Genomic DNA, 12,043 nt, shown 5'->3' with positions numbered 1-12,043 from the left:
ATTTTTTTAATGTAAACTGATCTAATGCAGTTCTTACAACTTAGAATTTACCTTGACTGAAAGCAAACAAATGCAGATCCCTTCTCTGTGAATAATTTGAGGGGGGAAAAGAAAAATATGTAATAATGACACATATTAATGACACATAGAGCCTAAATGTATATACTTAAAATCGATATAATTCATATAATTAAATACTTGGTCATATTTTGGAGCATTATTTTCAAAACAAATCTCTAAAGATTAAATACTAACCTACTGCTACTACTACTACTACTACTATTTCTAATAATAATAATAATGAGTAAAATATACTATAATATAATATACTGTTATATAGAAAAAGTGAGTCGTTTAATTTCATACTAGAAATGCAATTGAAGATATTTGTATTGACAAATCATCATGGGAACTCCCACTTTCTCCTTTTGAAGGTGGGGGGTATTTGAGGGGGTGTATGTACTCAAGCCTGTGCGCAAATTTAAATAAGAGAAGAATTTGCCATGCTGTCACAGTTACTCCAGGATACTACACAGTGCGGATCTCTTCTTCAAACTGTAAACATGGATCTGAAAGTGATCGTAGCATTCGCTTTGATAGCGGTCGCCCTTCATGCCACCGTTTCAGATGGTGAGTCACTGAGAAATAAAGCTACTTTGCAGCTGTTTACAGTATTCTTCATTTTGCATGGAGTCTAGATGCATGTTTTGGCACACTGATTTGGGGACGTTACAATAGCTTAATCAAAAACATTGAATGCAACTATTTGAATCTTTAAAATGTTCAAAAGTTACTCTATTTTAATTTGCACCTGTGTAAGAGACATCCAATAAAGACCTTTACTATTATACATTGCATTTACGCATATGCATTAACATTAGTTACTACTTCGTACTTAGTTGTAGGCTAAAACGTTTTATTTAATACTGTAATGCAATGCTATGTGGTTTGTTCATTCTTGAAGCAGAAATATATATATTCGATGTGGCTCATTTGCACTCATTGGTTTTATAATTCAACAGACTGACACGTAGCCTACCCGTTTGGTCAGAAGCGCAGAAAACCTTCCACCACTGCGTTGATTAAAGTGTGTATTTGTCGCCGTCTTTGTTTTCCCTTAATTACCCACAGATAAGAGGATAAAACAAAACCGCATCTATAGCGTCAGTCTTCACTTCAATCAAGCCAGAGCGCGCGGCTCTATCTATGACTCGCGCGTTTATGAAAATGAAAAAAGATTTCTAGAGATGTCGTTAGCATTTTACAAGCGGACTAACGTGGATCGAGCCCCGTTAAGTCGCAGATACTTTACACCTCTGGACTCTTGTGAGTGGGCATGTCCGTTAAAGTATTTGCGGACGTGCCGTGCAGTTATCAGATACAATGTAAAACTGCGCGAGCTGTAAAGTCTCTGCTTCTTTGAGCATGTAACAGGCGTTTGGGGCAAATGTAAAATTAATACCCGTGCTGCCATAGACATTACTATACTCGCTTGATTAATGTGCAAAATTGTGAAAGCAAATGCATATGGGTGAGTGTGTGCACGTTTAATTTCTTACAGCCTAATATCCACTTTAATACATCAAAATAAAAAATAAATAAAAAAGTATACCCAAGATTTTAGGGTATTGTGCATGAAGCATTTCAAATCAAATGTGTCTATATGGAAAGCTAAGCATATGAAAACAGTATAAAAAGATGTAATTCATATATTTGAGCATATATGTACATATTCAAATTCCACTAGTATTTAGGAAACATTGTGACATATGAAAACGTCCATGTTGTAGTATTTTGACATATATGTTGCAAACATGCAGGTAATGTGCATTGTGTTTGTGACTTTTTTACATAATTGAAAACTATATATGAACATATATTTTTTCATATATCCCATTTCTGTATGTTGATTACCTTTAAATGCACCCATAAACGCATTTACCTTTTACCTGAATAAATACATTTAATATTATTTTATAATACCTTTACATTATAATTTATAGTTATTTTTTGTTATGTTATATTATATACAACTTTATTTATGGAGCGCCTAATGTACAAGTGTAACAAAAATATAATATAATATATAGTATAATATAATATAATGAGTAATACATTTGTGGATTATAACAACTTGTAATGCAATATGAAACTGTGTTTTGTATGCCAATATTTTTCGCCAATCAAAAGAGCTTCATGCACCCTCATTGTTTCGCACACTGCAATTGAAGTACAAGCACATGAATTACATAATAGACCTTGAAAATTGAATCTTTTAAGTTTCATTTTGAATCAATTGTGCACATCTGTGCTGCAGAAAAGTGCTTTGCATTTGTGTACTTTGTCATCAAACATTATTAATCATGATGATTTCATGCACTGATTTAAAGATGTGATGAAAGCTGCTGAATTTAGTTCCTTTTCTCTCTCTCTCTCTCTCTCTCTCTCTCTCTCTCTCTCTCTCTCTCTCTCTCTCTCTCTCTGTTAACTCTTCTCTAGCCAAGCCCATCAGCCTGGTAGAGAGATGCTGGTGCCGTTCCACAGTCAACACAGTCCCACAGAGAAGGATTCGTGAGCTGAAATTCCTGCACACTCCCAACTGCCCGTTCCAAGTCATGTGAGTATCTACTCAAGACACCCTACAAGCTCAAAGATCCCAGAGCAATGCTGGCTCTGATGAGGTGTCTGCCTGACCCAAAAACACATCACTTCACCCCATCAATCTCAAAATACTGAAGGGACACTGAATGGGCCAGGAATTGGCCTCCCCTTTCTGGCATTATACTGTTGGACAGATTCTCACAATTGCACACATCCAGGGGAAATGCTATAGGAGGGGGTAGGACCTTTAAGCTTGGATGCATTCGTATTTTGTACAGGAAAACGACATCATAGGGGTCCAAAAGATTTCCTCCACAAGCTCTTTCTCACACATGGAAAGGGCTTGAATGATGTGCTTAGTCACACACCATAGCCTTGCATACTGATGAGAATTATCCTCCCCATATGTCTCCACTTCTGTTGATTGAAGTGTTCAAAATAGCAGAGAGGTTCTGAATTTCTTTATTTGGATTTATAACAAAGATTAATGGGACCACTGTCAACATGGCATGTTTAAATATAACATGGCAGTGCTTTGTCACACTCTATTACAAATGTCACTTATATTCCATACCATAAATGCACACCACAGAGTAAACAAAGACTTAAACTGTGTCAAAAGGTCAGTGAGATAAAACAGCTGGTCATACTCAAAAACACACAGTGACTAACGATTGACACAAAAGCCATGGGCAAAGCCCTGGAGAGCAGATCAGACCATGATTCCCAAAGTTCGAGAGCCCTTGATACTTCAAATCTGCACTGATGAGTGATGGAGGTAACACTATCTGCAAGTGTTTGCTGTTGGCCTTGGCTTGCTGTGAAGTAATCACTACCTGCTGTTCACAGTCCAGACCTTCTCAAACTCCTGCTGACTAGATCTAGATAGACCAACAAATGCTAGGCTCTGATAAACTGCAGCCACTTCAGAAGAGTGTGCTAACCAAATTAGAGTATATCTGTGAATTGAAGATAAGCACATATTGTGTTAATCATACAGATATGATGATGGTGGATGCATACTTTAAAGCCAAGATCGTCTCTGAAGAGTGTTCTCATCAGCAACATATCTCACGAAAAAGGGTTTTCACAGGGTTCCCACAGTCATGAAAAACCCGGAAAATCAAGCAATTTTGTAAATTCATGGAACTATATATATATATATATATATATATATATATATATATATATATATATATATATATATATATATATAAATCTTATCCAGTAATAACAAATGACTGTAAAGGTAAAGCTCAAGTAAAGAATTTCACTGGTCAGAAGGAGTGACAACCCTAACATTTTGTGGCATTCAGAGTGGCTTTTTTGTTTTGTTTTTTGGAATGTATTGCTCATAGGATTATGAGAAGGGCAGCAACTTACAGCTGCAAAGTTAAGCAGACCATGTCCGTGTGTGACATCCAAATGATGACAAAACCAAAAAATTATAATCAGTGAATATACCATAGTAAGCATTTTTAGAAAGAAATATGACCTTTAAATCTATGATTCTTATTTAATTACTAATGAGACAACTAATTACCATTTAGCCTTTTGTAATTTTCTGGGTTCAATACAAGTTAAGCTCAATTGACAGTTGATTACCACAAAAAGATATTTTGACTTGTACGGCCTTTTCTTAAAAAAAAAAAAAAATAATAATAATAATAATCTATGTTACAGTGAGGTACTTACAATGGAAGTGAATGGGGCCAGTTTTTGGAGGTCTTAAATGTAGAAATGTGAAGGCCCTTACATTAATTTCTCTATTAAAAGGAATTTTTCTTACTATGTTTTATATGAGCTGGAAAATGTAAATTTTTATAGTCATTTTAGAGTTTTAGGGTTTGTTGACATTACATCATCATGGCAACAAAGTTGTAAAATTGGCTATAATTTTACACAGAAAAGCTTGGTTAGCAATTTTATCACACTAAAATCATGTTAACATGCATATTGTTTATGTATTTTGACTATAAACTTGACACAGTGAGTATATTATTGTTTACGGATTGGCCCCATTCACTTCCGTTGGCTCACTGTAACCCAGATTTTTGCTTTTTTTAAAGAGAAGGAGGGACAAGTCAAAATACATTTTTGTGAAATTATGCCACAAATGCTGTCAATTGACCTTAACTTGTACTGACCTGGAATATTCCTTTAAAATAAACTTTCACCATAAATAAAAACAGGCTAATTAGTCATTAGTGGTCAATACTTTTTAAAAATGAAAGCTTAAAATGTTTTTGTTTAGATATAGACATGCACAAAAAAATAAATAATTGTTTGACATTTTCTACCACTTTTATCTCGTATTCATGCTAAAATGTAACAACTCAAGTTTAATTAATAACTCTTAAATTGAGTTTAATGATGATTTGTTTGTGTGCACAAACACATGCGCTTAACTTCAGAGTAGCCAAATGAAAAGAATATGGTCCACCTTTGCTGACAAGACACCTATAATCTAATAGAGTTACAAGGGAGAGTGTTATAACAATCTTACAATCTTTTAAGGCCTGCAGGGGAAACGGGTGAATAGAAAAAGAATACTTGGGGTGATGAGAGAGTGCAGTGTAATTTCACTTACTAGAGAGAGGAGTGTCTGAGAAAGAATTGCTTGACTGAGCCTGAATGCAGAACTGTTTTGCCATTGTATGGCTGATGCTGACTATGGAGTTTCTATTGTATTGCATTCAAAAACTCCTCACAATGGGGCATTGTAGCTTTATGCTATAGTAATGATTACTTATATTCAAATTTGAATGTCAAAAGAGTTCACATTTCATATAGAAATTTCTGTATGTACAATGAGATCTACATTAAAAGACACCTTACACTTTTCCCTTGCAGTGCCAAACTGAAGAATAACAAGGAGGTGTGCATTAACAAAGAGACCAAGTGGCTACAACAGTACCTAATGAACGCCCTAAACAAGTAAGTAACAGAGGAATGGGTTACTGTGAGAAACAGGAGAGGAGATGCCACCCTGTTTTATGTGGGTCATACACAAGTTGGTCAGCTTATAGCATTGCTCTCTAATACACTTTGGCCATACAGAGTCACTCTACTATTTAAATTAACACAATTCTACTTTATTTAAAGCTGAAGTGTGTAATTTCTGCTCCACTTGTGTCACCAAACAGATTTGCAAAAATAATTAGTTTTTCAACAGCTTCTTTGAACACTCCCCAATCTATTTGGTCGGAGAAACAAATCTGCCATTGATTGAGGAAGTATTTCTGTGTTGGGCTTGTTAGGATGCTCAACCTTTTGATAGCACTGCAGAGTCACAATGTTTACACTTTTCTAGATAATCAACCTACAAATGGCTTACTTATAGTTGACTTATAGTTGATCATTTTAACAGGTTATATTATGCATTGCATCTTATTTCTAATTGCATTGGAAGCAGCAGTTTTATAGTGGTCTCTTTTGACTCACACACCGCTATTTCTTGTTTCCTGTTTCTCACATATTTCCAAATGCACACAAAAGCCATTTCCAGTGTGTTTCTAAGATTTCTTTTAATCGTTTCTGTCTGCTTATAGCTCTCTGAAATATTTATCTCTGGTTGCTGTATAAGATTACCAGCTATTGCTGAGTTTATGCAAAACATGCCTTAATAGTTCCTCAGCTGATTATTATCTTGAATGTCCAAACAAATATTGAAGCTTTCATTTGTACTGAATCACTGAAGGCATTTTCCCACATATCATAAAGAGCTCGATATCTTAGATCATGGGTTTGTTTGCCATTGTCTTTCATTTACTGCAAGCGGCACAATTGCTATACATGCTAATTTATGGGGGTTCTTGGATGTACAGCGGCCAGTAGACACTACCTTCATTTGTCAAGGAGGATGGTGGGTTTGTACCTGTTAAACAATAAGTGTGAACAGTCCAGTCTTCACAACAAAACACTCATAGCCGGAGATGAACGATGGCTCCTTGGGGCTGAACAGCCATGAATGGAAGTTTGACGCTAATGAGCACATACTGTGCGGTCATTAGTAGCGCTTAATGTGAGATAAAGGAAGTTGGGCATCTGCAGGTAGTCAGGGAGGTTGCTGCCATCTGTAACACCTCCAGTCAGTGAACTACAAAACAACAGGTTCTATTAACTTGTGATGAGAAAGTCCCTGTAAGGCAAGTCCATTCACTCGGCAGCCATATTGGAGTGAACTCGATTAGGTGGCTATTTCAGGTCGTGCAAGTACAGCTCCTATCAACTTGAATGGGGAATGACCAAAAGGACTGACATCTGACAAAAATGGCATTATAAATTGTGCTTCTTTAGCTCAAATTAATCAACAAACCTCAGTATTTTTCAAGTTTGTCCAGCTAATGCGCATGTGCATTCTGGAGCAAACAAACAGGCGATTGGCTCAAGACATCCAATGAGCTTGCGATACATGTATCAAAAATGTAATTAGCTCTTTTACTTGTGAGGCGAAACTACGACCCCCATATACAGCATTACGATTTCTTGCATTAAAGGAATAGTTCACCCAAAAAGGAAAACTGTTCATCATTTACTCCATGATAAGTCATCCCAGATGACTTTCTTTCTTCTGCAGAACACAAATGAAGATTTATAGAATAATTTTTCAGCTCTGTAGGTCCATACAATGCAAGCGAATGGTGACAAGACTTTTCAATTTACAAAAATTCCATAAAGGCTGCATAAAAGTAATCCAAAAGACTCCAGTGGTTAAATCCATGTCTTCAGGATTGATTTAATCGATCTGGATGAGAAACAGATAAATATTGAAGACCTTTTTTACTATAAATCTCCACGTTCACATTCTGAAATTGAAAGCAAAAATGTATAGTAAAAAAAGATTGAAATATTGATATGTTTCTCTCCCAACGTGATTGCATCGCTTCAGAAAACATAAATTAAACCACTGGAGCCATATGGATTAATTTTATGCTGACTTTATGTGATTTATGCAGCTTTGAAGGTCTGGTCACCATTCACATGCATTGTATGGACCTACAGTGCTGAAATATTCTTCTAAAAATCATAATTTGTTTTCAGAAGACAAAGAAAGTCATGAGATGGCATGAGGGTGAGTAAATGATGAGAGAATTTTCATTTTTGGGTGAACTATCCCTTTAATGTATGTACCTATATGTATGGCTAGTCTATTCCCTTAATAATGCCTCCAACTCTGATCATTTGACTCATGTAAACTTTGCTATTAAATAAGAGAGTTAAATACATTTTCCATGGTTGCTAGGGGAAAATTATAGCTTCAGCACAATTAACATGAACAGCATGCAGTTCATATACAAACTGCCTATAAAATGTAAGTTACATTCTTGCCAGAAGCAGAATGAGGTACATTGTTCTCATTGTAGCACAACAGCGATTCAGGTCAATTAAAAATGTTCTGCTTCCCCTCAAGTTTTTCAAGTCATGAACAAATTCAGTTAAAATAAATAGTCATTAATTTCTCCTTCATTATGACCCAAATGGTGTCTCATTCTAACGTTTCGCTTTTTGTTCTTTCAGAATGAAAAAAGCCTAACAACAGAGCTAAGAATCTGGCAGGTGACAAGGGAATCTGACAGCCCACCATCACAGATATGTACCATATAGTCCTCTGGCATGCTTGCTGACCCAGCACTTAACCTGCCAAATATGCTCCCCCAGTAAAGACTCAGCAAAAGACCACCAGACCACTATCGCCACCCATGTAGTCTCCTCTGTTTGCGCCAAGTGCAATTATATATGTATGACTGTGTTTTTATAAGTATGATATGTATATACAATGCTTTTTTTTATATCGTCTTAAAACCAGTAAAGAGATATTTTTGGAGTTGTGTTTGCTCCTTGTTTGTCTCATTATGTTGGGGTAGGTAGAGCTGCATGAGATAATTAGGTTTTTTTGGAGCAAACATCGAAAACTCAGAAATCTCACTGTAGGTTAACCTTAGATAAAATGGGAAAACTCACATGCCTGAAGTGTTTTATTTTTTTTTTGTATTTTCTTTTTTTGTTGTTGACAAAAATGAAGGGCATTGATCTCCAAATATTTCAAGATGTATTTTACTAGCTTATATTTTAGATATACACTACCAGTCAAAAGTTTTGAAACACTTGCTCATTCTTTATTATAATATTAGAATAATGGCAAAGTCATCAAAACTATGGAATAACATAAATGGAACTATAGGAATTATGTTGTGACTGAACAAAATCCAAAATAAATAAAAGATTTGTTATATTTTAGCATCTTCCAAGTAGCCACCCTTTGCCTAGAATTTGCAGACTCTTGTTCTCTTGACATTTTCTCAACCAACTTCTTGAGGTATCACCCTGGGATGCTTTTTAAACAGTATTGAAGGAGTTCCCATGTATGTTGGGCACTTATTGACTGCTTATCTTTATTATTTGGTCCAACTCATCAATTTCAAAAACATTTTTGTTAATACAATTTTAGTTTTGGCACTAAAGATGGTGGCACAATTATATTTTTGTCTGCAAAACAAATTTCAAATATTTTAGCATATGCCTTCAGATCAAAAGATTTTTAAGATCATGAGAAACATTTCAGTCAAGTGTTTCAAACCTTTTGACTGGTAGTGTATGTACCAGCGTATATTGAATGTAAAAGTTATATGACATCACCCAAACAGTTTTTGGATGCTTTGGGGGAAGTAATTGGTTTTACTGGAAGACATTCGTGGGGCAATAGAGAGTGGAATGCATTTTGCTATGTTCTGTAGGCAACAGAACATCTGGGCTTGTAAACATTAATTGACCAATCAGTGTGTGCATAAATAACTCGGCATCACAACACAAAACAATGAGCATTCAACTGAATTATGTAATAAACGGAATAAACAGAGACAGTTGTGCTCTTACACAACTGAGTAATATGCAACATTAACCTGGGCAAAAATTTAGGTTACAGAATTTATAGCCGAGTCCTATAAATACTAATTAGCTAATCCATTCATTCAGTAATAAAAGCTAAATTTAAAAGCATCAAGCATGACAATATTTAGAAAAAATATTCAAAGGTAGAACTTGGGACAGAACTTACTGACTTTATGACTACCTATATATAACAATGCACTTTATAACCATTTGTGATCATTTACGGAAAAAAAGAACAGATTCTGAATGACGTCCGCTAGTTCCTAATTTTTTCTGTGTTTAGAAGTAGTTATGACTGTATTGTCAAATTTATTAAACATTTACATCTTAAGCATGACATTTTTTTTATTTGGAGTGGCTTTTTTGACAACTATTATATATTAACTACAGTCAGATTATTCATAAACAATCAAATAAAAAACACAATAATAAATAAAAAATTATCTATCACATGGAATTTTTACAGAGATTTGACTTTGAATATAAAGGCACAACAACCTATATTGGCAAAGACCTCTCAAAACCACCAAAACGGGAAAAAAACCATAGTAAGGCTCAGATTTCTAAACTGTTTTGTCTAGTAATTCACCCAATGTTCCGCCAGAGCCAACATTTAACAAAGCATGTCAATGCCATGTACATCTCCAGGAAATTAGCATATGGAATTTGTTTGTTACACTACTGCCAATTTCATCCCATAGACCAATTTAATGTTGAGCCATTAAAAGTACCAGGCCTCATTTAAAAAACACAGCCATCGTGAACACAATATATGCTTGCTCTATGCTACAACTGGAGTCTCTGTGTACTGGATGAGAGTTTAGGGCCCCTCCAAGTCTGTCAGTAAAGTTGGGTTCATAGTCACAAAAATCTGATAAATTAAATCTCTAAAAAATGTCTGCAGACATCAGGTCTTGGCACAGCTCATTACCCCATTCATCATGCACTTTTCTGAAAGGAGCCATTTCAGAATGTGGTTAAAAGTCATATTCAATTAATGAACTGTCTCACTGGCTAGATTGATAAAACTGTCAATAACAAAACAAACACATAACAGGGAAAATTCCTATCTTCCCAGTGTGGTCACAAACATTTGGCAAAAGTGAGGTTTTTTTAGTTATTCTGTCAAAATACCAGTATTTTTCGAAACTGTATCAAAGGTGACTATTGTCCTGCACACATTTTTCCCACTTAATGTGAAAAGTATTACTTTTGCATATGGCATCTTAATACAGAATAAAGCACATCTGTCCTTTCTTTTCTGAATCTGTACATTGGTTGGATTAAGACCCTAAAATGTTTATTTTTAAATAAATCATTATGATGAATTCTGTTTGAAAGCTGTATGACATTTTCTAAATTGATACTAGTATAATACTAAATAATTCTGATGGCACTCTTTGGATTTGAATGAGAAGATACACAACTTTCACCTCTTCAAAAATTTATTGCAGAATAACCAGAAAATATTTGCCTAGTACATTTTATAAGCTGTCATACCCAATTTTCCTTAAAAATGGGGAAAAATAAACCTTGGAAATCCAAACCGTACCCTTACTTTTGAAATATAATCTCTTACACAGCATGGGAAATTCAGTCATATTACAGCATTATATGGGTGTCAAAATCAAATTCACAAGGTGGAAGGAATAAATTATTAATCTTTCCACTCATGAAATCTGGTGTTGAATAGTTGTAAAACATGCACACTCTGATATTGCATAAAAAGTATTAAATCAGGCTTGAAGTTCGAGCCAATGATACAAAACAAAACAAATTTAACAGAGGTAAGTGATAACAACATGGAATTGATTAAAATGAGAATATCTGTCATATGTCTAAGATGCGTGATAAATGAATATGATAATAAATGTTTTAACCATTTACTGAATCACATGGTGCATGTACCCTATAACATCTATTTTAAAAATGTTAGTGAGACAAGGTGATGCAAGATTAGACAGCATTATGCATGGCACAGTGGGGTCCACAAGTCTGAGACCAGTCATTTCTAACTGAACACAAAATATTACATTATCAGCATAGTAATGGAAATACAAAGTTGAACTGAAAAAATGTATAGGAATTTCATAATTTTTAAATATATGGTGAGTTGATTAATGAAAGCAAGCACACACGTTTGGGCAAACCTGATGATCCATGTTATCCCCAGACTATCCCAGCATGATTTTAAAGGGTTCCAAAGTGCTTCAATTTGATGCTTTGGTCATGCAAAAATCCATGCAAAGAAGCCCAAAGAATGATTAAACCAAATGTAATGTTATTCTATGTTCTCATAACATTTGAAAGCCATCACATATGCACTATGAAGTGACATTTTATAATTTAACATTACTAATCAACTGCTCTTTGTGTGGTTAATGATGTCATTCTTTTAAATGAGTCACAGAACACAACTATTTTGTGTTAATACCATATCTATAGTCGAAAAGTAAATGTGAAATAATTTTGTGCAATGAATTACAGTCTTGTAAAAGGTGCTGCAAAGATATCATCAACCAGATCGGTTTGTGAGTTGCTTGGAAGACAT

At 34.8% G+C, this 12,043-nt stretch overlaps 1 protein-coding gene across 1 annotated transcript; it reads left to right on the top strand.

Annotated features, from left to right (window-relative positions):
* Positions 1-464: 464 nt before the first annotated feature.
* Positions 465-11,383, top strand: cxcl12a (chemokine (C-X-C motif) ligand 12a (stromal cell-derived factor 1)). The gene is made up of 4 exons (XM_052150797.1): positions 465-630; positions 2,500-2,617; positions 5,455-5,538; positions 8,122-11,383. The coding sequence occupies exons 1-4, from the start codon at positions 504-506 to the stop codon at positions 8,135-8,137; spliced, it is 345 nt and encodes a 114-aa protein (XP_052006757.1). The 5' UTR covers positions 465-503; the 3' UTR covers positions 8,138-11,383.
* Positions 11,384-12,043: the final 660 nt, after the last annotated feature.

The sequence above is a fragment of the Xyrauchen texanus genome, chromosome 20, assembly GCF_025860055.1.
Source record: "Xyrauchen texanus isolate HMW12.3.18 chromosome 20, RBS_HiC_50CHRs, whole genome shotgun sequence".
Lineage (NCBI taxonomy): Eukaryota > Metazoa > Chordata > Actinopteri > Cypriniformes > Catostomidae > Xyrauchen > Xyrauchen texanus.
This window is presented reverse-complemented; position numbering and strand designations above follow the sequence as displayed.

Excerpts from the sequence above, each read along its gene's own strand:
- cxcl12a (XM_052150797.1), top strand. The coding sequence starts at position 504 with ATGCTGTCACAGTTACTCCAGGATACTACACAGTGCGGATCTCTTCTT. Across the intron at positions 631-2,499 it reads TCATGCCACCGTTTCAGATG|CCAAGCCCATCAGCCTGGTA; the intron begins GTGAGTCACTGA and ends ACTCTTCTCTAG. Across the intron at positions 2,618-5,454 it reads AACTGCCCGTTCCAAGTCAT|TGCCAAACTGAAGAATAACA; the intron begins GTGAGTATCTAC and ends TTTCCCTTGCAG.